This window comes from Netta rufina (genome assembly GCF_964035555.1).
Source record: "Netta rufina genome assembly, chromosome: 3".
NCBI lineage: Eukaryota > Metazoa > Chordata > Aves > Anseriformes > Anatidae > Netta > Netta rufina.
In genome coordinates this window covers 43,118,294-43,144,240 of record NC_140125.1, presented here as the reverse complement: position 1 = coordinate 43,144,240, position 25,947 = coordinate 43,118,294, and the positions used below count along the sequence as shown (strand labels likewise).

Genomic DNA, 25,947 nt, shown 5'->3' with positions numbered 1-25,947 from the left:
AGGTAACCAAAGCTTTTATGAACTGACTAACATGTATGCATTAAGGCAAGACAGAACTGAAAAAGTACTGTGATACTGCAGATGATACAGTCACTCCTGTATTTAATTCACAGTTAAAGATTTTTTTTCTTCTACCTCCCTTGAAATGACAGCACAAAGAAAAAGAATGTAATCATCTCCTTAACAGAGATGACATTTAGCTTCTAGAAGATGCTGGAAGTGATCCAGTGCAGGCAAGAAAAATGTTCCACCAGAAGTGTGCAAAGATATTCTTGTAAGTGGGGTAAAGTGAAACTTGGAAGGGTTAAAGACTAAAGATCCTACTGTGAGTGTCTGGAGGGAAATGACAGCAGAACTGCGAGCTTCTCTAATTAGTGGCCTTGGAAGATACCAGCAAAATAAGCCCAGATAAAAACACCTTGTAAGAATATTTGTACCAATTATTTATTTTTCCCCCCAAAACACAAATTAATAAAAAAAAGGGAAAAAAAAAAAAGCAGATTTCTTTTCTAGACCTGGATAAAAGAATTATCATTTCTCAACAGGTAGTTTACAATCAGTGGGAAATAAACGAACAGTCCAGGTTTCCTGATCGATGCATTCAGGGTGTGCTCAGTAGCTGTCTTTATCAAACAACTTTATTTACAACTCAGCATCATCCTGCAGTAGATCTGCATCTTCATCATCTAATAAAAGGTCAGCATCCATGACTTCATTCTCTTCCATGACATCACCTAACTCCTGAACAACATCGTCATCAATGTCACCAACATTTTCAACGTGTTTAACCAAACTCATATGATCCAGAGGGATCAAACTATGCCCAACTGGCCCAGTAGTTCTCGCAATAGTAGCTGCCATTTCTGCTGCCACTGCAGCTTTCTGAGCCTTCTGCCTTTGCTGTTCTTCTTGTTGTCTGTGTGTCTTCATATGAGCATTGCGGCTTTTGATTTTGAAAAATACTCTAAAATTTTAAAGAAAAAAAGAAAAAAAAATCAGATAAAAGTGCATTGCTTATGATGAAGGGAGCCAAAAAAGACTCAACAACCTATCAGTACATTTGCTTCCTTGTTCTGAAATAGAAGTCAGCAAAGCCTGCAGTGCCATGGTGAGAATTTCAGGGACAGACTTCCAGATTTGTACATCCTGATGGTATCAAAATGGCCTACTCAGACTGCTGAAGCTATTTTGCAGCTCCCACAATTGCTTCAGTATCTACGCACATTGAAATCCTCCCTGGACTTATTTTCACCACGTTCTTGCACAACAGGCAAAAAGTGAAGGAATCCCCTGCTAGAATGGACAAACTCGAGCACAGAAATAGAGAAAGTTGCTCATCATAGTCACATGCAAGCCTGTGATGAAGTAGGAAACCAGAGTGTCAGTTGTAGGAACTCCAGCAGAGGAGAAAATTCATGAAAATTGGATTAAACACTGCACGAGATGCATCTAAAATGTCATGCAAACCTACCTCTGAAGGTTTTGGTAGGAGAACATGACATCTTAGGGGGAAACTATTCTTTTGAGACCATTACAGCAGAATAAATAATTTGGTGCAACACTATTCATTTGGATTGTAAATAGGCAAATGCGGTGCGATACCACGGACAGTCATATCCACTTACCTGCCACACTCTTTACAAGGAAAAATTGTTGTTGGGTCGGTCTCACCGCTCGTTGTGCTGTGGGCAGGTGAACTCTTGATGGAGCAGTATCCGCTCTGCGTACCAGATTTCTGCTTAGTGCCTGGAATAGTGCATCGTGGTTTTGTCACCTGGTTTGTACCTCCATGGACGCGAGCGTGGCCATTTAGCGCTTGTCGGGAACTGAACACCTAATGGGGCGGAGGGAAGGAAAAACATCAAGAAAAACTGCACTAGAACAGGAACTACAGACAGCTGAATGCATATTATAAAAAAACAACTGTAGTGTCAGATGCACACCATCTACTTGGTCATATGCTGCTTGCTTTCAGCTATATCCCACTAGAGCTAAACAAACAAGTTATAATAAAAACTTGTAACTCAGTTATAATAAAAGCAAACCAATGAGCTATCTTATTATTACAGTTGTATAACAAAAAGGCAAACAGAGCTGTTACTATATAGTGCGTGTCATCCCTACATCATCTCAGGATACAACTTGGTGTAGAGCTCACCATATTGGCTGTATTTAATAGTATAAGATATCAATGCAGATGAAATGACTTGTCCCAAGATATTCAGGAGGTATCACTGGCCAGGAATATATGCAAATTGATTTCCAAAAATCACTATTCGTTAACATACGAAGCCCCTGCTATTACTTAAAGATATGAAATGCACGTACAGCGCCGCAGTTTGGCATTTCACAGATGAAGGAGGATGAAGAAAGTGAAAGACTCTGAAGGGCAGGCAGGTCTATAGGTCCTACAAGAGGGATAGCTGGTGGGTCAGGAGACTTCTGCATTTCCCTTTCTTCCTTTCTGTCTTCTTCAATCTCCTCATCTTCCTCTAACACTTCCTCTTCTCCGCTTGTCTGAAATAGAGTGCGTTTAAGAAATACTAGAAATATGGCCAAGTACAGACAGCACAGGCTCGTAGAATGTAGAAACTGCTGAAACAAGTTAGCCAAGTCTGCTTCCAGGGTTTGGGATTTTTTCCCATTCTGGTCTTGCTGGAACCACCACTCCTTAGTGGACAAGCTACAGCTCATGAAGCTTCACTGCAGCACTCAGAATGCCCTCCGACTGTTTTATGGAGCTGTGGCTCCAAAAGGCTACAGATACCAAAGTGCAATACTCCCATTTTTAGAATGGGGATGTACACTACATTCATAGTTGAATTAAATGGCTTTCTAAACAAAACATGTCTCTTAAGAACGCTTCAACGACCTAATACTGACCTCGCACACCAAGAATTCATTGCCAGTCTGTGTAAATGCTAGTTGTACCAGAATGGCTGAGCACTTTCAGGCACGTTCACACATGCACACACACACACAGAGGAATAACTTACAGATGGTTACCTGCTTCATCAGTAGCAAAGCCATAATTGTTGGACTAGAGTTAAATAATGCACCGATTAACATACTTTTATCTCACTACGGGAACACAAAATTTTGGTGTAGCTGAGATCACAGAATGTTCACACAGAACATAATTTAGAATTACGGAATAATTTAGGTCAGAAGAGGCCTATGTCATCTAGCCCAACCTCCTGCTCAAAACAGTACAAACTTCAAAGTTAGCAACTGTTAAACTTTCTTATATTCTTCTCCATTTACCATGCATTCCTCTCTTTTTTTCTCTAAACGTGTTCTGTGTTTCCGTCCCAACCGCAGGATTTTCTTCCAGGTGTAGTAGTATTCCACACATTGTGCAACCGTCTTAGACTTAACCTGTAGTTAAGGAATTGCAGAAATAGTCCGATCTTAGTTTCTCATTTTAATTCAAGACAAGTTTAATAGATCCCGAGAGGCAGGTTTTGTTTATCAAACGTTCAAATGGAGTAATAAAGTCAATTTAAATACAACACAAAAAGTCTTGCAGAATCATTTTGTTAATTATTGCTTTTCAGTCAAATTTGTGTTGACTGTTTCAGCTTCAGTACATTTTTCTGAGATCCTCTAGACTCTAGTCAGATAGTGACCAAGAAAGTACATTTATAGCTCAAGCGTACAATACCACTGAGAATTAAGACTTGGTTCCCATAAACCCAAATGTTTTCCAACATTTTAGCTAACAGCAAGGGGATTTACTTCTGCCCCGAGACAGACACAACTCATCTTTTCTGCTTTGTGACAGAACGTGAAAATTAAGCCCAAACACGTTCTCTCTTTATGAGCACGTTTCAACCCTTTCTGGTGCGAGCTCAGTGCCTGTGACACAGGCAGCTTTCAACAAACTGCCGGGGAACGTGAAGGCACTGGGGGGCACCATAACTGGGGAGCCTTGGATTTCTGATGTGCCAACTTTTAAATTTAACAAGAGGAACAGATTATTTTTATCTTTTTACCAGTGCTGCAGTTGCATGCATAGGTACAGCAAATGGAAAACCCCACTGACAGCACCCTTCTACCTGCTGCTGCGTCTATGCCTGCAGTAAGCGCGTCTGTCACTGGAGGGAAGATGAAGGGGAGCAGAATGCAGCAGATGGAAGCAAACAGTTAATAGAACAGAAACAACCTTACCATTTTCTGTACAAATATAAAATCTTTGCTGTAGGTGGACAGTGCCTCTTTGAACAGCCTCCTTTCTTGATGTGTCCATTTGTCAGAGCCTTTAAAAAAAACAAAAAACACACACAGTGAACTCATTATAAACAACAAAAACCTTCCACCTTTATGCTGAAGTAATATCTGGACCAAAAACTGGGAAACCTGAAGCACAGGCTGGCGATTGCTGCCACGCAAACTAAGTCTGGCTGTGCTGACTCCGGCCTGAAGCCCACCTCAGCAGCACTTCATCTCCAGCAGCAGCCCCAGGCAGTTGCCTAGGAAACAGTAAGATCAGGGCAAGCAAATACAATGCCTCTCCCTAATTCTTCCTAACCTCTGACCATTTATGGCTCAGGGGATTTCCTGAATCTGCTGGAATTTGCTTATGTGGTAACCAACCTTCTAAGTGCTGACCCACTCTTCCTTTCAATTAATTAAGTCTCTTGCATCCCCAACATACTTTGCCAAGGGGGCTTTGCAGATCACTAAACCATCTCCATGAAGGATCCAGCTCCTCTTCTTTGATTCCTGGCTCCCAAGTAGCTTCACTGGATGACCCCTCATTGTTCAAGTGGAAAAGAGAAATGAACCCATTCTCTACCAGCATCTGCACGCTATTGAGGATTTCATGTCCCTTCTGTCACTTTCTTTCCCCTCCTGAAGAGACCAAGATGCTTCAATGCCTTTGGTCACGACTGTTGTTCCTCTCCGAACCTTTTCAGTACAAAAACCCCCATCTAGTGATGAAGGGAACAGAAAGGCTGATAATAATCCACAGACGTGCACACTGGCACCACCACGTGCTCTATTCTCTTAACATCTGACTTGTGCCTTTTTTTTAAACTGCTGTAAAGTACAAAGCTGATGTTTTCATACAACTACCATCATAATCCCAAGGTCTCACTCTAATGGATAAGTATCAAGCCAGAGCTCATCATTTTATATGTAATGCTTGTACTGCCTAATTCCCATATATGCCACTTTATATTCAGCTTCTCAGAAGTTCAGCTAGCATTTTGTTCTCCAGACAGCAACTCTCAAAAGGTCCTTTAGCAGCTGTTCACTTGTATGGCTTGAGGTAAGAGAAATTCTTTGTGATTGAGGCCACAAGTAGATAGAGATGGCACGGCGGTGTGGAATACGTGCAAAGCGCTTTCTGATCAGTTAATGGAAGCTGTACATAAAGCTTTCATATATTATTATTCTGTTTGCTTCACCAGCCTAACTGCCCATGAAGATGTGAAATCAACACTTAAATTGAAATGAATTTGTGCTTCCTCAGTATCAGTCCTACAGAAGGAACACAGAAGTGCTGTACTGCATCAAACACCCATGTCCTGACTGTAAGAGCGGGTGTTACATACATTAAAGGCAGGGTATGCAAGAAGCCATAAGGCAGACGCCTTTGAAATGACTCAGAGAAGATCCTACCACAGTCTGAGAGAAGCTGAAAGTTTCATCATTAAAAGAAATCCCTAATATTCCTGTCAATGTTACCATTCTCCACAGAAATGCTTGCCTCTGCACTGAACTCAATTAACTAGGGCTTGGCACCGTGTGCGGTACTGAACTCTGCAGGTTACTTATGTCTATAAAGAATATATACATTTTTCATTAACTGCAAATGTTTTGCTTCTCAGTGTCAATTCCCAGGCTCCTAAAAGCCCAGAGCAGGTATCTCACCACTCCGTTATATACTGAAAACTCCAAATTAACTTTTCTGCAGCCTGTTTTCTGTAGGCTTTTCCAGTACTGGCTATAAGCACACATTAGTTATTTCCACAGAGATTTATGCTAAAGCTCTCTATCTAAGCGTCAGAGAAAAGCACCAGCTTCAAGCTGCAAATTTTATTTATTCTGTTACCACCCAAAGATCTTTTTGCTGACACACTGCCTTGCCATCTTTTCCATCCCAAACCAGTGCCGTTCCCTTTTTACAAAGCCGGCCATTCATTTGCATTTACCCTCCTTTTGAGCAGGGGTAAATGCACTGATCCAGTCCAGGGTCCTGGTCTACTTTACTAAAACATTTTAGGAAGCATGAAAACACCACGGGATGGATTTTAGTTTTCAGCAATCCTCTCCAGTCACCCTCTCCTGTCTCTACCCCACTCTGCTGAAATAATAACAATAAAAATCACTTATATGAACTAATTTTATTGTACATCTATGGCAAATTCAGGCCTTACAGAGTTTCTCCAATAGCTATGGTATTAGCAGAGACCCTTATAAGATTACGAGGGTTAATTGGAAGTAACCTAATTAATAGAATAAATCCTGTGTAGGAAAAGAAACAGAAGAAAAGCTGTTTTTAACTCTGGTTGCTGGGAAACCGCTTTTGCTCTTGTTAGCTTGAGGGAGATATAGAGAACGTGTAGAGAGAGATCTGCAATGCAGCAAGAAAGAATTTTGGACTTTGCAATACAGATCAAATTCTAAAGCTGATCTTTATGCTTAGAGATTATCTATTTTATCTGCCATATTAAAATACTGGTTTTGAACTGATTTAACTGATTGTTTGAAAAAAATATATTCTATGGACCGGGGGTCTTTAGGCCCAATCTGTGGGTTTCAAGGGAACCACACCTCCACTAGTGAGCCCCCTCGAGAAGCAGCTCAAATCCATTACATGTCACATACACTGGGTCTGAGCCTCACACCATCACAGCACCTATCAAAGTTTTCAGACTGCCTGAAGTGCAGACACCACTTCTCCTGTCTCAAGTTGTGCCAGAGGAGGTTCAGGTTGGACATTAGCAAGAATTTCTTCATGGAGAGGGTGGTCAAGCACCGAAATGGGCTGCCCAGGGAAGTGGTGGAGTCCCCATCCCTGGAGGTATGTAAGAGATGCGTGGACATGGCACTAAGGGCCCTGGGTTTGTGCTGGAACTCAGCAAGTTAAGATGATGGTTGGATGTCTTGAAGGTCTTTTCCAACCTGGATGATGCTATGATTCCTGCAATTCTCACTGCACAAGAACTTCAGACCTGAGAAATTTTGCTGCTAAAATGAAAAACCATTCAAACATCTGTAAAAGCGCTCCTCTTGTATGAGGTACGTGCTCCCTCTCTCTTCCTTAATGCACCATCCTGGCAGATGGCAAAGCATTAGGACACAGAGGTTAGGGTGTTCTTCCAAGCAGCCCTAGATCAACATGCCCAGCTCTCTTGGTGGACAACAGAAACGTCTGAAGTTTTACAACTTGCTTCCCCTCACAAACCAACAGGTTTCAAGGACAAAGGTTTCACTGGCATCCCTGCCCATGGCAGGGGGTTGGAATTAGATGGTCTTTAAGGTCCCTTCCAACTCGAGCCATTCTCTGACTGTATGATGAGCTACCACTCACATCTTTATTCTAGGGCAATGCATAGGATGAGTGTGGATATTTATTATTTGTGCTACCACCTGATCCTCAGGAGTCAGTGCCGTGCTCTGTTTTGGTCTACTCCAGCTTTAACAGTGGCTGTGCCTGTTAGCTGTGATTTCTGAATACAAAGCAGAAAGCCCAATGAGTTATCTGAAACAAATGCAACTTGAAGTTATATAAAGCTATTCACACACTAGATTTTGAGAAATCCACATACGTCTTGAGTGCCTGATTATCAACCACAAAATCTATTATTCAAGAGCTGCATGGTGCTAGAGCTGAGCTGTCAATGTAAGGTGCAATCACATGTTGCATTCAAGAGCACTAGTAAGTAATGCTTCTCTTGTCGTTTTATGGCAGTGAAACCTAGGCTGGTGAGATTTTGTTTCATGCTGTGATAAGCAGACAAACTTCCTTTTCTGCTTAAGAAATAAATTAGTTATTTCTTATACTACTTATAATACTGTTACTCTAATGTCCAGAGCTCTCTGCTAGTTAACAAGGATTAGCATCATCTCATGTGAAAGATGAAACTAAAGTCTCTCCTGGCTCCTCCCAGCATCACAACAGAACACTTTCTGAAACTACTGTGAGCTTGCTTCAGCTTAAACTATCCCCCCTCTGCCACACAGGCAGTATTTTCTCATCTGTTCATTCTGCCAGTTCCATCTCTCACTGAGGATGAGGTTGCTGGGATATCCTTCCTCCCCCTACTCTCCTCCCTCGGACCACATCACACATGTGCTTTGGTGTTCTCCTTCCAGACATGAACGCTCAGGGACCTGGTTACAGCTCCTGGCTGACATCCTCCTCGTCCAGCCAGCTCCACGTCCATTCTTAGGACTGCAGTGGAGCTGCCTTCAAAGGCAGTAGGCATCTCCCCCAGCCAAGACTCAAACCTGACCTTCACCTTTATTCACTCCTGTTACCAGCGGCCATCAGACATACTTCTGTACTGGTTCTCAGGCCTCAACTAGGAGTTCTTTGCAGAAGAGTCCTTGCTGCTTGGGAATCCCTGCAGTGAGCTGCTACAGCCAGCAAGTAGCTTGTTTTTGTACTTATGTGGCACAGTGACTACAACGGGAAATGAGTATATGGCCCTGAATATTGTGACTGACCAACCACCAGAAGATTCTCGGCTTGTTTCCTGCTGAGCCTAAACTGGAGGTAAAGTCTCAAGTCTCTTAAGTAAAACCCTGCTCTGTGTTAAAGCAGTTGCCAGTCACTGCAAAGCCCAGAACAATAATACGGAGGGCTGCAGAGGAGAGATGTGTTACCTTGAGCTATGCTTAGGTGACAAAACTGAAGCCCAATAACTTTAACGCCACCCTGTGTATGTCACAGAGCACTTCTGCCTCAAAACCAAAATGAGGTTCTTGCTGTGTTTGTTAAAGCTGTCACCACCGCAAACCTGTTTCTTTTAGGCTGTATCCATGCCAAGAGAGGCTCTGTATTCAGCACTAAGACACTGGCGAGAGTTATAGCGCTGTCTTTTTGGACGGATGCTCATGATTATCACATTCCCTTATCATGCACCATCACATCAAAAGAGAAAGGCATGACAGCAGACAGCTACACAGCACAGGAAGACGACCTTATTGCTATTAAATCAATCATGTATGAATAGAAGCAGTTTTAAAGGAAGATCAACAAATTAAATTTTAGTTAAAAGAAAAAAGAAAATACTCCAGGCAGTTTATAATCTGCAGAACCCTACACAGGAACATGACTACAAGGTTTCTGTCTGTCATTAGTCAGGTAAAACTGCCAAACTCGTAAATGAAAAGCTGGATGTACCACACAGCACTGTCCACATCGCCCTCTGTCAGAGGCTGCCATCCCTGCAGCAGACAGCAGAGAGAGCAGTGCAACTCCGCGCACCGGACTGGGGATGCCAGCCTCGGGCTCTGTGTACCAGCAGATGCAGAGATCACAAGGAAACCTACCGGCGTAGTGGTAATTTGCCAAAGGATGACACTTCAATCTCACTGGCTTCCTCAACAGCAGCTTCTCAAGAGTAACCTAAATGAATAAGCAGAAGGAAAAAAAAAAATTAGCACATGCAGTCAGTTGCTGCATACAACTGCATTCAGGAGACTACTTGGTAGGATATTAAATAATGTTATCTTTTTTTGTTGTCACACAAAACTCACACCAAATTACTCCAAGGCCCTTTAACACTGTAGCTCACATAAGAGCACCCAGTGCACACCTCTCCAGCCTTCATTAGCATAAATGTGGCTATTAGCAGCTTGCAGCAACTCCCTCCCTCCCGATTGTCACAGACAAATATGATCATAGTGTTTAACTTGATATTATTAATTAATATTAATATTTAATGGTTGATTTGGTAGCATTGTTTTAGAACACCTGTTTAAGTCACCATCTGTCAGGAATGACAACAAGTATAGTTAATTCTCCTTTGGATCAGGGAGAAAGATGATTTGTACATTCCTGATTTTTTTTCCCCCAGATGATGCATATTCCCATACAGCAAATGTCGAATCCTGACAATAAGACTCAGATACCTGTCTCAGAGCCCCCAGACACAACTAATGGAGCCTGACGGAAGTGGGATGCAAGTTAAAGGACACCATATTAGCCTATCTTGTGAGATTCATTCCAGCCCCGTGTTCTGTTGCACTTTATTTTAAACTGGCTCTCCAGGAACTGGGGCAGGACCTTGTCTTTCCTTAACACTGGGCAAAAGGGATGTTTTGCCTCTTAGTAATGTTCCCGTCACAAAGCTAATGCAAACATTTGAAATGCATCATTTGTATGAGAACTGTATGCAATTACCTCACAGTACCAAATAAACAAGTAGATGTGATTGCTGCTAAAATATATATATATATATATTTTTTTTTATAAGGGCTAGAAGAAGACTAAGCTCTCTCTGACCACAAACCCTGTGAAATATCAGGTCTGGAGAAAGCACTGGGAGACAAAGTCCCAAGGCTATAAACCAAGCAATCTTATCTATCTGAAATATACAGTAAGCCTTCAAAGAGGGACTGCTTTGAAATTTAAATTTATTAAAGAATGAAAGGGAAAAGTCATTCCCCAAAAATGTTACAGGATGCTTAAAGCATCACTGCTAATCAATCAGAAATCTCCTTATTATATAACCATATCTAAATCCATTTAATAAAGCATGCTAATTTATCTGCAAAGAGGATCATCTCTCCCGTTTCAGCTTATCTTACCATAATATCTCCTTTTGCCTCAAAGAGGGAGTGCAAAGCATATTCCGAGTTAGTTCCTCCACCAGGTAACACACTGGAACAACTCATATTTAAGAGGTCTTCCACTGTTAGAAACAAGTCAACATTTTACTGCTAATACTGTACCAGTCAGTTAAACAACCCGAGCCAATGATTCTGTAACTACAGACAACGTAGTTCAGGGCAGCAGCTTTCACGTTTTCCCTCCCCAGGGTGATTTTTCTCCTGGTTTTAGGATCACTCATTGAGGAGGGGACGTGACTGGATTTTCAGAGCATGTCCCTGGGATGTGATGGAGTATTATAAAGCCAGAGGCAGAGACCTGGCTGTGAGCAGTGGCTTGCACAGATAGATATGGTCAGTGGTGCTGCTGCACCAAGAAAGCTCCAGTCAGGGCAGAGGAACAGAAATGAATGAACTACACTTGAGCAGGAATAAACTCTGTTCAGGACTGTAGTAATCAATAACACCATCAAATTTCATCTCTATTATGGTCCCAGGAGAGGCCTAGGAACCAAGAGCTGCCTCTCACCTGTGATCTCTGCCCTTACCCCAGGCAGTGCAGTGCCCAGAAATCTCTTCCCAGCAATAACCTTTCCCTGTTGGCTGCCAGAGAACATTTCATCCACATTAAAGGCCCAGAATGTTGCTCTGAATCTGTAACATGCAGTTCTGGTCTTCTGCCCTGAGTTCTCGGTAATTAACACTCTCTTGAATGTTTTGTACAGTATACAAATGAGAAATCGATGGGAATTTCTTCAGCAGGCAGAGGGTGATGTATGGGTGTTTAGAACAGCAAGTCATCATACCCCTTTGTTGGAAGACTTTGTTCTCCAGTTCTGGCCATGGTTTCCAAACCAAAGTAGCCTTGTGCACATCTTTGTCCATTAGCAACCTGTCCTGCAGCTCAGGAATATCAGCCTGGAACCTGGACCCAATATTGATTCGTCTATAAGAACAAACAAACAAACAAGTATTCAAGCACGCAACATGCAGAAAAAAACGGAAGTCACATTAGCGTTCACTTTGTTCCCAACAAAACTTTTATTACACTGGAGCGGCAGGAAATTGTGTCAGACTGCTTTACGCAATGCTTCGCTCTCAGTGGGATAAGTATTTTGAATATTAGAGAGAACTGATCTCTCGGGGGGAAACCAGAATTTCCATACACAATTTAAACTATATTGAGACACCGGACCTTACAGATAAAGAAAACCCAAGCTGGTATATATACATGCTGAGCGGCAAAGAGGCTAGGTGCAGGAAATGCTAGCTTTCTGTTCTATAGAGAATGGGACTCTGGCAGAAAGCAGAGACATTACTGCTTCAGAAGGGGGGTAATGTTTGCAGACTGCCCTGAGGAACCTACCAGATGACACCTCTCTCCAAAGCTCCACAGAGGGTATCTACATATATGTATATATATAAAACAGCAAAAGTACTGGAGCAGCATATGTTCTCCTTGTGACCCTTTCTCCAGCCATCATTAACTGTTTTCCGCCTTCAGTGGCTCCCACCAAGCATTTCAGAACCACGACACCCACATCTCCCAAGGGCACTTTGCTCCAGGAGTCCTTGGCCATCGCGCCGAGTACCCTTAAACGCATCCAGACTAACATGCATCCAGGCAGCCGAACACTACCTGTCCGGTTCAAAATATTTCAGGGCACGCACTCTAGGCTGGAGCTAGTCTATAAAAGCAGTGACAAAAGCAATATTGTTTTCTTACGGTTCAACAGTCTGTTCTCCGGGCCCAGGCGTCACTGGAATGACACTTCCATCAATACTATCTGAAACAGAGATTGGAGTGCGGGGTGATTATAACATATTTTGGTAACAACAGTATCCCTGCTGATGCTCCACCACCCAGGCTATTTTGCCACCTTCCTATTAACATCCTGCAGGAATCGGTGAGACATCAGGCTACATCTGGGAGAGCTAGCAGCACCTGGGATGTGTTTGGCTCAAAATTACCTAGTTCCTGCATAATCGGGTGTACTTCTCGTGTAAAAGAGTAGTCAGGCGCAATACACAGGGTTAAGTAATAGCTGAGAGGCTAAAACAAGTTCACTTTAAAGCACATACCATCAACAATAACTCTATACTCTATAACTCTATGTTCTCTATACTCTGCTGGTCTGGAGGAGAACATTAGTCAGGGTGGTAAAACAGCTGAACACAAAGAGCACACAATGATTTAGGTTCCTTAAAGCAATTCTTACTTTGGCTTTTGTAGCTGTAGCTCTGCAATACCTCCCCTCCACCTTTGACTGTACCGATCAACGCTGCACCTCTGATGTACCTTCATTCATAGCTACAGCATCTTCTGGCTTGTTTGCCATGCAGTCTTTCCCCCTTTCAGAAAAGCTATTGCTTTAACTCTTCCTCACTCTCTCTCCTACCTGACCTACAGTTTTGTCCTATTCGACTCACAACTGTAACCACTGCAAGTCAGAAGTGCTGATACTTCAACTGTTCTGAAAACATCTTTTCACTGAAGCACTGAGAACACCTTTTGTGAGATGAAATGATTTTGTAAATAATTCTGCAGCAAAATGCAACCCCAACCCTCCAGTCAGGAGTTTCCATTTTGCTTTGGTTTTTGAGGAAACTAACAACTAGATTTTAATGAGGTTATGAGAAGACAAAAGATTCGTGCACAAACTACTTTCCTGAAGGTGGACATGGCCAGTCCTGATTTCTATTTCCCAATTTTCTCCAAAAAAGAGCAGGCAGACAGGAAGGACAACGTAAGATAAATCTGTGAGTCTACTCATGCCTACCCCAAAGCATGACAGGCTATGGCATTTACCTTTGCTGCCTCCAACAAAAAGCCACCCAGCATGTTTTTTCATCATTTGAGCAGCACTGGTGTGGTACTGCAGCGCAGAAAGGAGAACAGGGAACCAAAACCACATCAGCACTGGTTAAAAAGAGTTTGTCACATGCTTGTCTCCCAAGCCAGAGTGGCTCTGATGAGAGGAGAGATAGGTAACCGACCTCCAAGAGAGAAGTGGGAAAAGTGACAGGAGCTTCACTTTCTTTGGATTACAGGACACAGGTGGTGGTCTGGTAAGTAAGATTTTAGCTTACTCCTTGCATTTTCGTGCTAATAACCTGCTCATTTTACAAAGCTAAGAAGGAGTTGAAAGAAGGGCAATGGGAGCTCTAAGGTATTGCTATGATAGCACAGGCAACCATCACAAAATACACAAGCCTTTGGTGACCGTGTCTGGAGTGACTCAGAGTACAGTTACCACCTCCTTTCTACTGGGAGGCTTCTTCCATTCTGTTATGGAAAAGTTACCCTTTCTCAATATTTAGCCACGAAGACTGTCTAAATCGTTAAAGGTAACAAATGTCACGCCCATGTCTCTACCACCATGATCAGGTATGGTTAGCCACCTTTTCTTGTGAAGCACCAAAGAAAAACAAAACCCCAAGGCTCAAACTAATCTCTTCCCTCCATCTCAGACGGCCTTGCTGCATGGAGAGGCACAGCAGTCCTTCCTGGAGGCAGCCACGGTGAAAGATCTCGGCCCTTCTCACTGGTTAGGCCCCTCTGTTCACTCCGTGCTTGTAACACCACCGCTCCCAAATCCAATGCAAAACCACTGAGGAAGACAGACTTGTCCTGTGACATAACACAACCAGCCACAGGCGTGCTCACACGTAAAACCCTCAGTGTGGAACCACCAGGAAAGAGCTCGGCACTGTCTGCTACACGCTGCCCCCCTGTAAACCCAGCACTTACTGGACCGACACAGGAGCACCCGTGGAGTGGGTGTGAGCGGCGTGAGCGGCAGCTGAGCGTGCGAGGTGCTGTGAGATGACGTGATGACGCTGCTGAAGAGCCCGGAGCCTTGCCGAACGGGACTAAGCATTGGTGGTGGAGTGTAGGGGGGGAGCTCGTGCGGCCGGTCCAGCAGATGATCTCCGAGGATGCGGGGAGAGCGGAGCTGACTCTGGTACAGCATGGCACCGGAGTGGGACATGCTGAAGTTGAAGGAAGGAGGAGGTATGAAGAGAGGTTCGGGTCTGTGCCGATACTTCTTCTTGTCCTGCAATGGTTTTAAGTTTTCTTCCAATTTTGAAGCACTTTGATGAGGTTTTTTGCTGATTTCCTAAAGGAAAACATACGGAACTGTAATATTTAGCCACGCTTACATGTGGTTTGCATTGAACGCAATCCCCTGCAGCCTAGGGCACAGAATACAGCCACAGAAATGCTGTTACCAGCAGGCAGTTATTCAGGTACTGGTCAGTACGGTATCTGGTCCTACCCAGAAACCACAGAGGAAAGAGGAGAGCCTGGAAGAATTACCCTCACCTCCCACATGGATCCCTCTGGGTCAAGGCAGGGCTGAGCTGGAGGCACAGACCTGGAGAGGCTGCAGCCAGCTTTTGAAGGTGCAAAGAGCAGCCCCCTCAGGCCACGGGTCTCCCACACCCTTCAGCTCCACCTGAACACCCTGGGCACTTTAATTTGCACTGAGTACACAAAGGCTATTGCAAGTTGCTTCACTATCCAGCCACGGTTTATTAGGAAGTTTATACGAGATGTTTTCCAATGCATTTATTTTGTTTGACTAGGAAGGACGTATGAGCTCAGTGAAATTACTGCAGCACTCAGCAGCAGGAAAGGAAGAAAAATGTAATAAATTCAAATTCTTCGCCTCTTATCACTACATTCCCATCAGCTTGAGCACAGTCCAGCTGCAACAAATCCTAAATTTAACTCTCTCCTCTTTTCTTGGAGGAAAAAAAGGGTAGTAGATAACCATTTGGGAAATTCAGGCATTCAAACACTCCTCAAATTTGAAGGTTAAAAATCATTTAATACTAAATCCCTAGAAATCACAGAAAGCAGAAGATACAACAGTTGTGCAAACCTAGGATCTGGCTATCCTGAGGGTGGGTAAGAAATAGGTTTTCAGATTATGCTTTAAAAACGTACAGAAGCTGGTAGATGAACACAGTAGTAAATACGCTGCTTTAAGGTGCACAGATTGGAGATCTATGATTGAACTGGAAAGCGGAAGAAAATTTTTGACAGACAAAACAGGGTTACTCCAGAATGTCTGCATCATCTATAAGTACTATTACTATGTAAAAGAATTACTACCATGTATGTTTATACAATATATATCTTTACACCATGGGTGGTTCCTGCGAATCACATTCACCCAATAAAAATCATGTTAAAGAAGCATTAGCACTGTCACCCTTTATCCCTTACATTAATGTGTTCCAGCTTGTGGAAATGTTTTTGATTACAGAGGTCCTGTCCTCTCTGTTAGATCATGGCTGTATCCTCTCCAACAGCTGTTGATGGTTTTGCTCTCCAAAAAAGTTAGGTTTCAGAAAATTTTTCCTTTAGCAGAAGAAAAAGTGCAGCTTTGCAGAGAATTTTACAAATAACGAGCATTCAGAACAGCAAGAGGGTGAGGGTTACCTACAGTCACAGACAGCCCGCCACGATGGTGAACATTTAGCGTTCACAGAGGTGAAAGTGTAAAGACTCTAAACTTAAGAAAACAACAACAAACTAGCAACCCCTCCAACCCCCCCCAAAAAATATAAGTCCAGATCTATGTCTTTGATTAAAGGCTTGTTTTGTTCTGCTCTTTAAATGTGAAAGAGCTGGCATTCTTGTCACTAGTGTAAGATCAACTAACCAGCCAAGGTGACATCTCAAACAGTTAAGTACACCTAAGTACACCAACACTATTTTCAAAAAAGGCCACACTGAATATTCAAGGAGATCTTGGTGTCCATGGATTTTCAGTGCAGAATCACCTCAACACTACTCTGAAGCTCCAGAAACTTATGTCCATTATTCAAGAATTTATGCTTCCACCTGCCCCAGCTCAACAAATCCACTCTGGGTAGACCCTAATGGACCTCACTTGACTGCTGGGTTCACCACACCCAGCATCCCATAGTCTTGCTGAAGACTTACTTCCTTCTGCTGCTTGACTTCTACAGATTCCATGAATTTGTGAGCAATTTTCTGGGCAGCTCAAAGCACAGTGCAAATGCAACATGGCTTCAGGTCTTTGGTTAAAGAAGAAAATTAGTCTCCAATGGCACAATACCTTTACAGAAGAAAAGAGAACTACAGATCTTCTGGTGTTCGAATGTTTCCAATGCTGCTACTTAAATAAAAGACAGGATCTAGGATCTAAACTCAGGAAACTGAATTTAGTTTGCAATAACAAAGACTACCAAGCTTAATTTTGAGTGAATGAACATGCATTTAGCCAAACTCTGGCAGATTTAATCACAGTCATTTTATAAACGTTGCAGAAATACACAAGCCCAAGCCACCTACTCTGATGTCTCTAGAGAAGATCTCCCACTCAGAGCTCATGGATTCAGAAAAGACTGTCCCTTTCCTCTCCAGAAACTAGAAATAGAAAAGAGAAACTGCACTGGCAAGTTACAAGCTAAGTACTGTGAGATGCTGGTTTCCACAGTAGAGTGGAAGTTTGTGTGTAAAATTTCCATCTGAGAGGAAGAGAGTAAAGATTTTCTGTGTATTTAAATTAGTGGGCATCTCTGAGTGAAGGGTGAGGGGAGGGTGATAAATATACAAATACTACAAAGAGCCACCCATGATCACAGAATCACAGAATCACAGAATTTCTAGGTTGGAAGAGACCTCAAGGTCATCGAGTCCAACCTCCAACCTAACGATGATGGTGTATGCTGTCCCCTCATTTAGCCATCTGACTGGTGAGAAAATAAAAATCACTGGAATATCTCTCCACATTATTATATAGATAATATTATGGATAAGTAGAGTACTTCTACTCCCCAGTAATCCCTTATCATGGCGTAGTCTGTGAGCACAGATTGAAAACAATGAGCAGCATCTATTCCTGGACTGGACTGTGAACAAAATAATACTGCTTGCTCCAGGACTCTTCAGGAAAACAATAAAGAGCATTCTCACATCTCATTCAAGGGCTCATCAGTTCCTCGTGCTACTTGACAATTTCAGTTTTATGAGCGAAATGAAAGCACTATGCACAGCCATTTTTCCTATATCAGAATTCCCAATGATTAACCCTTAGATCTGATGCATGCAGAAGGAAAGGGAAAAATGACTTCATTTTAAAACTCCGAGTCAGCAAGCTTCATACTGGCTCACAGCACACACTAAGTACGGCAGAGTGCCTTCCTATCTACAGCTGAAATGAGAAGCACATATATCTGACTCAAAAAACAGGAAGAAATAAAACTGCCGAATTTAAGCAATAACATAAAAACAAAGCAGCCTGAAAAGGAAAAAACAAAAACAATAAAAAGATACTAAATCCCTTTGTTCTAGTGGGATAAAAAGAATATCACATTCCAATTTCAAATGGCTTATTTTCAGCCAAGTCTTGATTCCCCAGTAAAGAGAAAATTAGTATTTTCAAAGGACCGAGGAAGAAATGATACAATGCCATGGCCTCTTTTTGTTTTTTAGGCATCATTAGGATTCCAGAAAATACTCTAAAACACGGGCATTTTAGAACACAGCAGCACTACAAGCAAAGGGATTTAACAAGCACAGCACGGTTAGTGGCAAGAAATGCAGCACTCACAGAGGACGAGCAGGGGTTGGCCACTTTTGGACTGCATGGTGGAGAGTAAGTCATCTTCACGAGAACGGGCATCTCATCATCTGACACAGAGTTGGCAGGCTTGTCTTTGACTGTGGCAGTGCTGGCAGAGGGCTGCGTGCTGGGCTCGGGTGACAGAAGCTTTACAGGGACAGACACGGGCATGATGATGGGCGCGAGGCTATCCACCTCTTTAGGCAGCGGCTGCTGTGGTGGTTTCTCTCCTTCATCCTGTACAGACAATTAGAGGCTTTCAGCCCGAGTGAGGGAGGGCTGCTTCTGGATCGATAACTACACAACGTATGCACCGTGGCTGAAAAGAAGTGGCCAGGGTTACAAAACACACAAGAGCCTTGCTTCTTGGACTCTGTTTGCCTTGAACGAAGTTGGCAGATTACTTGCAACTCCTATACAGGATTTAGCCTCGGTGATAAACAACCACATTAAGCATCTTTACAGATCACTCACAGAATGGGCAATGAAGATGTGCCCCTTTTTTTAGATCTCTATAAAGGCAGAATTCCCCATCACCCACCTAAAAACAAAGAGATACAGATGGTGTAACTGTGGTAGCTCTTTGCCTTCCCGTAGTTCTCCCCATCAAGACAGAATTTTTAAAACATCAGGACACTGAAAAACTGATTGACAGGCAAGTTATTTTTATTCAGAACAATTTAAACCCACATTTTTCATTTGGTATTTGTTGATACCTATAGAACTAAAACACTCGGGAAGAAAGCTGTCAAAGATTCAACAATCCTGCTCCTTCAATTAAAGCCTGGGAATGCTTCCAATAAACATCCCTTAGTCATCTAAGTAGTCCAAATGAAAATAAGGAAGACTTGATGTTCCTGATATTTCTAATATAATAAACAAACACAAGGGGAAAAAATCAGAAGCTTGTGCCATGACTTCGTTGTGTGTTTGTAATGTGCAGAGACACAAAGAGGCACAAACGTTGTTCTGTCCTCCACCACTCTCTCACTTTTAAGCAAGACTTCTGGCCTGTAAATTAGCAGAATTCTGTGTATTTCTACTTCCACAGGGTGTGACATAAAACAGCGCCAAGGAAAACAGGTTTTCACAGCAAAGCAAAGCGTGGCAAAGCAAGCAAACATCAACATCGAAAGAAGAGAGTCAAATACTGAAGTAAAATGAACTGCTACCTGTTTGAAGTTAGGAGATGCTCGTACTCCTCCATGAGATCTCATGTGACCATTCAGAGCAGGCAAACTCTTAAACTCCTTCAAGCATATTGAACACGTTAGCTTGTTCTTCACATCAGCTCTCTCAGGAAGTGTTTCTCTGTTCTGGCCACTATTGTTTGTTTTTTATTTGTTTGTTTGTTTTTTAGCATGGAACAGAAGAAGAGACATCAGGTTGGCATGCTCCTTTCATTGCAGAGGAAGCTTTTTTGTTAAGGAAGTCAATAAAATTTTACAGCTAAATGTTTATGAAGCCACAGCTAAGCACATGGTGAGTACTATGGAATACACAGGTGATAACCTAGGCCAGCTGTTCCCAAGATGGGGAGAAGGAAACCTTCAAGTAGGAACTCCCTCTAACACGCTTTTATAAGGTGACCCTTGACATGGGAAAGTCTGAGAAGCCAGGAGATCTATTGTGACAGATCTTCACTTCCCCTCTGTGACAGCACTCAGCGAGTACTTGGATGTACTGCCCCTACTTAGGGCTGGGGGATGGATGCCTCAGCCCTGCAGAGGCAAGACCTTAAGAAAAATAGAAGGTCCCTGCTGCTGAAGATACAAATCTAAATGCATCATCGCCCTTCTCTTACAAATGCAACACCGAGTGCAGGCTGTTCCCCTGCCTGGTTCTTTTTTTATTTTGTTTTTTTTTTGGGGGGGGAAAGACAAAGCGCTTGATTTTATTGCTAGAAGGGTGTGGAGTGTAAAATCACACAAGCTTATATCCACAAAGCTAAAAAAAGATGTTTCTAGAAGAGTAAGATCTATGACCTACCCAGAGTGCATTCTCCTCCCTTTAAGCTGCAGCACTGCTTTGTATTTCTCATATTTAAACCACTAACACAAAATATTAATACCTTTGTTCTGGCGACAGCGGCTGCAGTCTGCCGTCTGACAATTGCACCTGCTATCAAAGGAGGAGAGGGAAAACGAAGGGAAAAAGGCAAAAAAGAATTTTTCAGGAAATAGCAATACATAAATGAACATCCTCACAGCTTTATGCACGCATTTTGCGTATGATTTTCTTAATACTACAGGCCTCTGAACTGAGAGCCTTACATGTATCCAGCAAATCAGCGCCCCTGTGAGCATGGCGAGCACGTTTTCTTGCACCCAACTGCTGTTCAAAGCCTTCCCTCTGACCCAGCAGCGTTACTTTTGGAAACAAGGAGCTAAGTCTTCCTGCACATTCAGCCCTCAGGCGTCGAAAAAGGAGCAGGAGCACCTTGCTGTAACCGGGTTCCTCCTCCCCTGAACCCAACCCCAAGCTCCCTGAACCCTCTCCGAAGGGAGCCAGCAGCCCCACAGCAGTGGTTTCGTGCTGCTGCCAGCCTGGCCTGTAGCCAAGCCAGCCATGCAGACGGCAAAGTCTGTTACCACAGCTCCCCAAATCACCCAAGCAATGCCCACTGCTCACATCATACCTTCCCGGCTCTCCCGCAGCAGTTTCATTTCCATACCTGGCTGCTCTTCTACAGAACAAGTTTGTCTGAGCAGGGATCTGAAATGCCACCTACCTGAGGCCACCCGGTGCTGGGCGAGTCCTGCTGAGAGCTTTTGTTGTTCAGATGAGCTCCCGAGGGTGGCAAAAGAGTTCGATGAGGGACAGCGTTACCCACAGAGTTGATCTCCGGCCGCGCGGGATCCTCCGCTGTCTCTGGCGGCGTGAGGCCGACGTGGGAGTTCAGAGAGGGAGCTCTGCTCTCACTCGGGTATTGCTTCTGCTGGTCGTGCTGCTGCTGCAGCAAACCCTGCGGGTACAAGTGCCTGTACTGCTCGTGGGGGTCCTGGTAGCAATACTGAGGCACCGCTCCCAACTGGATGAGCTGCACAGGATGACTCGGGTCCTGAGGGTACTGGTGGGGTTCGTGCATAGTCTTTGGATCGGGTTCCCGGTGATACGGAGGAAGCTGCAGTTGCATCTGTTGCTGCTGCTGCTGGAGCTGCTGCATGACGGGTTGCGTTTGGTAATACTGAGCTATTTGCATCGGGCACTGCCTCTGCTGCTGCTGCCGAGTTGGCTGTGGCTGCTGCTGCTGGATCTCCTGTATCGAGAGCCGCTGATGTCCCTGCTGTGGCTGAGCGTAGTACTGAGCCTGCTGCAAGTGCTGCATCTGTTGCGGTAGGAGCTGCTGGGACTGCACCTGCTGCACGTGCGTCTGCCCTTGCTGAAAGGCGGAATGCATCTGCATCTGCGATAAATGCTGCTGGTAGTCATAGTACAACTGTTGGTGCTGCATGACTTGCATTTGCTGCTTTTGCTGTGTGCTTGCAAAATTCTGGTGCGTTTGCTGTGGCACTGGTTGATATCTTTGTACACTGGAAGTTACAGGCTGTTGCTCAACCGCTGGCTTCTGGGACAGCAGCTGCCTGAGCGCGCTGTCACCAGGATTATCCACCATCGTAGACTCGGTGTGCAAAACCTGAGCCATGTTGTTGACTTGAATTCTCAGATTTTGGTTAGCAAATACTTGCGTAAAGGAGTCCAATTTATGCAGGACCCCACTGGTAATTTTTTGCGACCGATTTTCGCTGGGTTGAGAATAAGGATATTGGTATCCGTCATGAGACTCCCCCTGCCCGAGGGGGCTCCACATTGCGCTTTGATTACTCAAATTGTTCCTCGCTGGGACATGGTTTCCTGAGCCAGAATGCGTCCATGTTTGTCTAGGTGTATCCATTGACCCAAGACTTTTTGAACCTACAGGCAAAGCTATACTGTCTCTTGAATCTTGGGGAAACTGGGGGGACAGAGGGGACGCCTGGGGAGCATCCATAACAGATGTCCCGTAACTGTGGTTTAGCGATGGAAGGGAGTTCATTTGGTGCTGTTGGTAGTACAAGTTCTCGTTGCTGTTGGCAGCATGGTTAGTTTTATACAATTGCTGGTCCCCCATTTTTGGTCACTTCTGTTCCAAGCTTACAGGCACGCGAACCATTGAAATCTCTATGAACCCTGAGATAGCTGAGTGAGGGAGGGGAGGGGAGGGGAAGAGAAGCTAGGATTACTTATAGTTCAGCATGTCCGTGTGCATCGCAAGGACTAAGATTTCCTCCAGTCTGTCAGTAATTCCAATCGCAGACTCAGCGTTGCTTCACATCTTCAAAAAATGGACCACAGCGCAAATCTTACACAGACCGGTGACAGGTTCAGCGCGCCAGGCACCTGTGGGGCAAGAGAAAGGCAGGGTAAGTGCTGGCTTTCCACATAAACTGTTCTCCTTACTGCCTCAAAGCAAACTGCAAAATCTCCTGGTTCAAAACACATAATCATATGCAAAATTGTAGCAGCTGGGCTATTCCAGAGCAGTTAGATTACTTCATCTCATCCCACTATCCTGCTTCTTCTCTAGTTCTCTGATAAAATCATTCTGCCAGACCCATAAAGGCCCGTTCTTCTAAAACAAGAGTTATTTCTTCCTGAAGTATATGAGCATTCAAGCCATAGCTGGCCACATATTGCTCTCTTGTGACTAGCTTTAGCCAGACAGTTAACTATTGAGCCAAATCACCTTTTCTAGCATTACAGCTTTCTTGTCAGAAGCAACACATCCATTTTCTAGCACAAAATAACAGACGCCTGCACAAAGGCCTGAAAAGAAGGGTAAAAGAAAACCAGGGCTTTCAACAAAGCCGACAGTACTCAGATTAAAAGGACATACAAAGAAAAATAAATGTAATTGCCATCCAGGATTTGCACAGAGCCTTCCACAGCTTCTCACAGCTTTCAGGGTACCTACAGGAAGCATCCACCAGTGGAATGAAAACAAAGCATCACTGAAGAGTAAGATGCAAGACCAATGCTCATTGCTGTGACAGAACAAACAAAAACCCTAAAACAAGTAAATAAATAAATAAAAACACACCCCCAAATCACAAGCACAGTTACCCAAATGCAGCTGTGCTTGCAGCTTTCTTTGCTCACCTGTTTGGAATCTGATCAACGCTAAGAGCAAATAAGTCCTTGGAAATCTGTTATGGTCGCTCACCTTACACCAGAAGCACTGAATTCCAGCCTTTCTTCTCCTCTCTTACCTTTCTTCAGTTTGCATTATTTTAACAGACTAATTCATGCTAAATGCAACCATTTATCTTTCTCACCACACAAACTGCAATTCAGAACAACACTTCACCGACGCCTGTACCGTTTTCAATGAACAGCACAACAACAACACAAATGCAGTCACGTTACGAGGCTGTTTCTCCATCCCACAACACGACGCGATCGCTGTGCCTACAATCATCCACATGCAGGGAGGCACAATGTGCCTGCACACACGAGTACGTTTCAACACAAACCGTGATTCTGAACTTGAACAAGAACACAACAATATTAGCCCACAACTTCAACCCTGCCCTTTCACATCTGCCTTTCTACACGTAACACTTTCCATCAAAGGCTCCTTTGTACCGATCTCCTTACCTTTTTTTAACCTAAGAGAATCCTTGATGTGGATGAATAAACGTGAAGCCACAAATACAGACAATTTTAACCATTGCCAGATGCATATTAACGAGTCCTGTGCTAGCAACAGCAAATAAGAGCAATACATAGCTGCGGGCACAAAACCCCCTTTCCGTTGTAGCACAATGTATGACAGCAAACCATAGCTCCCAAGGAAGAAGGCTTTCAGTGTGTACAGACAGTTTTTGTGTACACCATCTGCAACCATTAGTATGTAACTTTTTCATGTGACTAATAATGGCAGCAAATAATTGCAAGCTTATTTCCCCTTCCAGAAATATGCGTCGCTTCGTATTTGCTCCGCGCACGCTCCCTTCCAGATTTTTATGGATGTACAATTAGAAAAGATAGGAGTCAACAATGAACGGCCAGCCTGCCAACAAGATTTTTTTTAGCCACAACCCAACTTCAAAGACTTCCTATTAAAAGTTATGAAGAGAAACTAAACAAAGCCTGCACAAAGCATTCAAAGGGCATAAAAATAAACACTTGTGTGGTATTTCACACTGAAAGGCCATCAACTTTTAGAGGAAGAGGGGATCCTGCACAGGAATATCATCTCCTTTCATGCCTGCCAATTCCTAAAGCTCGGCTGGGACTCTGACCATCTTTCCCTGATACCAGGGCACGAGTGGACCCGTTCATACACCTTTTGCATAGGACCTATGTCCTATGTTCGCTTATTGATGGTATTACAGTTTACACCGAGCTCTTTCAGTTTTAGCCATTCTTTTTATAGTTTATGTGAAGTGACAAGCATTAGCCAAAGGACGAGACCCAACAGTGACACAAACCAGTGAAGGAGAGTAAATATCTTCAGAAGACAATTAAAAGACCACAAGAGCTTCAGGGCTAGGGCAGTAGGAGCACTTACTCCTAAAGCAGCCAATAACACAATTTAGCTAGAAAAACGACCCAAGCAGCCAGGCAGGTCCCTGAACCTCTGCCACAGGAGGAGCACCACGCTGACAGATGCCACCACCTGCAGCCACGGCAGCTCTGTGGGCAGCTGTTTGAAACCACACCAAACTCCACTTACAGCACTCTTTCACCTGGGGGTTTACCTCTCCTGGTTCTCCACGTACTGGTCAAGGTGTTCGTGTTTGAGGCACAGCCAGTAATAAACCAGACCCTGAGACATCAGAATTGTTTTTAGTACCTGAACAGGCTTAAATTCAAGGGCATGATGCTATATGCTGAGTATCTGCAATCAAATTTAACAAAAAGCCCACAGAATACATTGTTTGCTGGATTAAAAGTTACCAAGGAGTATTCCGATGCTGTACGAAACATGATTAAGGCTGTAGGAGCACAGAAGTTAGTCTCTAGCCAAGTGAGAAGCCATTGGCAGCGTGCTGAATGATTTCTGTTCCTTCCAGTGACAGGAAGAAAAGGCTTTTTTCTCCTTTTTGTTAAGCACACACTTCTGAACACCTCTAATTGCCATTTATCACAACAGCAGCTTATTACTAAATGGTTAAATTAAACAACTCAACTTCGGAAAGCAGCAGGAGTGTTAAAGCAGGATCAGTTCTGCAGCCGTGTGCTCCTGTCCTTTCCAGCAGTCACTTACGCTCTTAGCCTATTACATTTCTGACATTGCAGATATATCCCAATTACGCAATCGTTACGAAGAAACATGAAAACAAATGCAAAAGGACAGAAACATTTCTGCAGACTGCCTAGAAAGAGAAATGCCCTATTTAATATTATGGATGGAATCTGGACTCAAACTAATGGAAGCTCAATTGATTTCAGCAGAGACGAGGTTTCACTCCAACTCTTCTCTCATCGTTTCAGTGTGGTCCCTGTAAGCTGCACAGGCTGAAAGCCACAGACATGCTAAGCTTGCCGAAATGCCTTTACACACGCC

The 25,947-nt window shown here is 43.6% G+C and overlaps 1 protein-coding gene across 2 annotated transcripts in view; it reads right to left on the bottom strand.

Moving 5' to 3' along the window:
- Nucleotides 1-503: 503 nt before the first annotated feature.
- TRERF1 (transcriptional regulating factor 1) overlaps nucleotides 504-25,947 on the bottom strand; it is a 98,428-nt gene continuing 72,984 nt past the window's right edge. Inside the window, exons 4-17 of one of the 2 annotated variants that reach the window (XM_084283573.1) lie at nucleotides 21,127-22,775; nucleotides 20,467-20,516; nucleotides 19,568-19,718; nucleotides 18,384-18,632; nucleotides 14,543-14,912; nucleotides 12,518-12,578; nucleotides 11,598-11,737; nucleotides 10,771-10,874; nucleotides 9,511-9,586; nucleotides 4,171-4,259; nucleotides 3,265-3,378; nucleotides 2,329-2,517; nucleotides 1,626-1,834; nucleotides 504-964 (exon numbers count right to left, since the gene is read on the bottom strand). In XM_084283573.1, the coding sequence (XP_084139699.1) occupies nucleotides 643-964; nucleotides 1,626-1,834; nucleotides 2,329-2,517; nucleotides 3,265-3,378; nucleotides 4,171-4,259; nucleotides 9,511-9,586; nucleotides 10,771-10,874; nucleotides 11,598-11,737; nucleotides 12,518-12,578; nucleotides 14,543-14,912; nucleotides 18,384-18,632; nucleotides 19,568-19,718; nucleotides 20,467-20,516; nucleotides 21,127-22,506 (3,504 nt within the window). In that variant the 5' untranslated portion in view covers nucleotides 22,507-22,775 and the 3' untranslated portion in view covers nucleotides 504-642. The remainder of the gene's footprint in view (nucleotides 965-1,625; nucleotides 1,835-2,328; nucleotides 2,518-3,264; nucleotides 3,379-4,170; nucleotides 4,260-9,510; nucleotides 9,587-10,770; nucleotides 10,875-11,597; nucleotides 11,738-12,517; nucleotides 12,579-14,542; nucleotides 14,913-18,383; nucleotides 18,633-19,567; nucleotides 19,719-20,466; nucleotides 20,517-21,126; nucleotides 22,776-25,947) is intronic. The other variant, XM_084283574.1, reaches the window with a different exon arrangement.